The following is a 1,178-nucleotide window of genomic DNA, read 5'->3' on the forward strand; positions in this document are numbered from 1 at the left end:
CCTGGGCGAGTGGGGCGGGGTACCTGAACCAGAAGAGGCTGCCTTGCTTGACCGTCCGGTTCAGGAGCAGCGCCTCCAGCCACTCATAGTCCCGGGTGCCTTCCAGGAAGTGCAGGTAGCGGACGTCCTGGGGACCGAGGGCAGCCAGTGGCCCAGGGGGGCTGGGAGGCCTGGCTCTGCCTCCAGCCCGCCCGCCCGCGGCTCTCAGGCCTGGTCCCCACCCCTGCCTCCCCCCTGGGAACTGAGCCTGTGTCCACCGCAGACTCCGGGCCAGGATGCTCGCCCCGTCCCACCCGTGCGCCCCCCTCCCGGGGTCTGGCTGGCCCGCCCCGCCCTCTGCTCACCTTCCCCAGGGGCGCGTGCTGGAAGCCACGGCTGCCCAGCAGGTACAGTGACTGCGTCAGGGAGAAGGCGGTGAAGCCGTAGAAGGATGTCCGCGTGCCCACGTCCTGCTCGTAGCCCTTAGTGACAGCGCCGCTCAATCTGTGCGGAAGGGCAGAGGGCAGAGGGCAGAGGGCAGACAGACCCCTGAGCGCAGAGGGAGCCGCGTGGAGGCGGGTGGAGAGGAAGGAGGGATGGGAGAGAGGTGCCCTGTACAGGCCTGGACGCCCGGCAGCGCTCCGGAGAGCCGTCTCTGCAGGGGAAGCTGGGGGGGGCCCTCACCGGAAGACGTAGTCGTGCCCGTCTATCTCCTGGCCCACGTGGGAGTCGTTCAGGATGCCCCCGTTGCCCACCACGGCGCAGCTGACGCACTGGGTGCTCCCGGCGGGGAGGCCGGCCAGGAGCAGCTGCTGCTGGGCCACCGGAGGGAAGCGGGTCACGACCTCCTGCACCACTGGAACAGGGGGGCCCTCCAGTCAGGGCCTGGGAGGGCCAGGGCGGGGCCCCCCCGGGAAGAGGCAGACCCCAGGCCCCGGGCGGAGGCGCCCCACTCACAGGAGTGGTTGAGCTCCATGAAGCCGAAGGGTGGGGCGAAGTGCTCCAGGCGCTCCCACTCGCTCTGGTTGAAGTGTCTGGAGTCCAGGAAGAGGGTGAGGTTGGGCAGGAAGAGATGCCGGAGCCAGGGCGACTTGGAGGCTCTCACCTTCACGGAGTCGGGGCAGGTCTAAATGCACGGGGGCGAGTCAGGCAGGCAGGCAGGCGGCCAGGAGGGCCATGGCTGGGCCTGGGCCGGGCGG

General features: G+C 70.5%; 1 protein-coding gene across 1 annotated transcript in view; it reads right to left on the reverse strand.

Annotated features, from left to right (window-relative positions):
• ST6GALNAC1 (ST6 (alpha-N-acetyl-neuraminyl-2,3-beta-galactosyl-1,3)-N-acetylgalactosaminide alpha-2,6-sialyltransferase 1) overlaps positions 1 to 1,178 on the reverse strand; it is a 10,495-nt gene that overhangs the window by 949 nt on the left and 8,368 nt on the right. The window contains exons 5-8 of the mRNA XM_015559218.1: positions 937 to 1,105; positions 664 to 835; positions 345 to 483; positions 8 to 127 (exon numbers count right to left, since the gene is read on the reverse strand). Of these exons, the coding sequence (XP_015414704.1) occupies positions 8 to 127; positions 345 to 483; positions 664 to 835; positions 937 to 1,105 (600 nt within the window). The remainder of the gene's footprint in view (positions 1 to 7; positions 128 to 344; positions 484 to 663; positions 836 to 936; positions 1,106 to 1,178) is intronic.

Source organism: Myotis davidii, unplaced genomic scaffold, assembly GCF_000327345.1.
Source record: "Myotis davidii unplaced genomic scaffold, ASM32734v1 scaffold274, whole genome shotgun sequence".
Lineage (NCBI taxonomy): Eukaryota > Metazoa > Chordata > Mammalia > Chiroptera > Vespertilionidae > Myotis > Myotis davidii.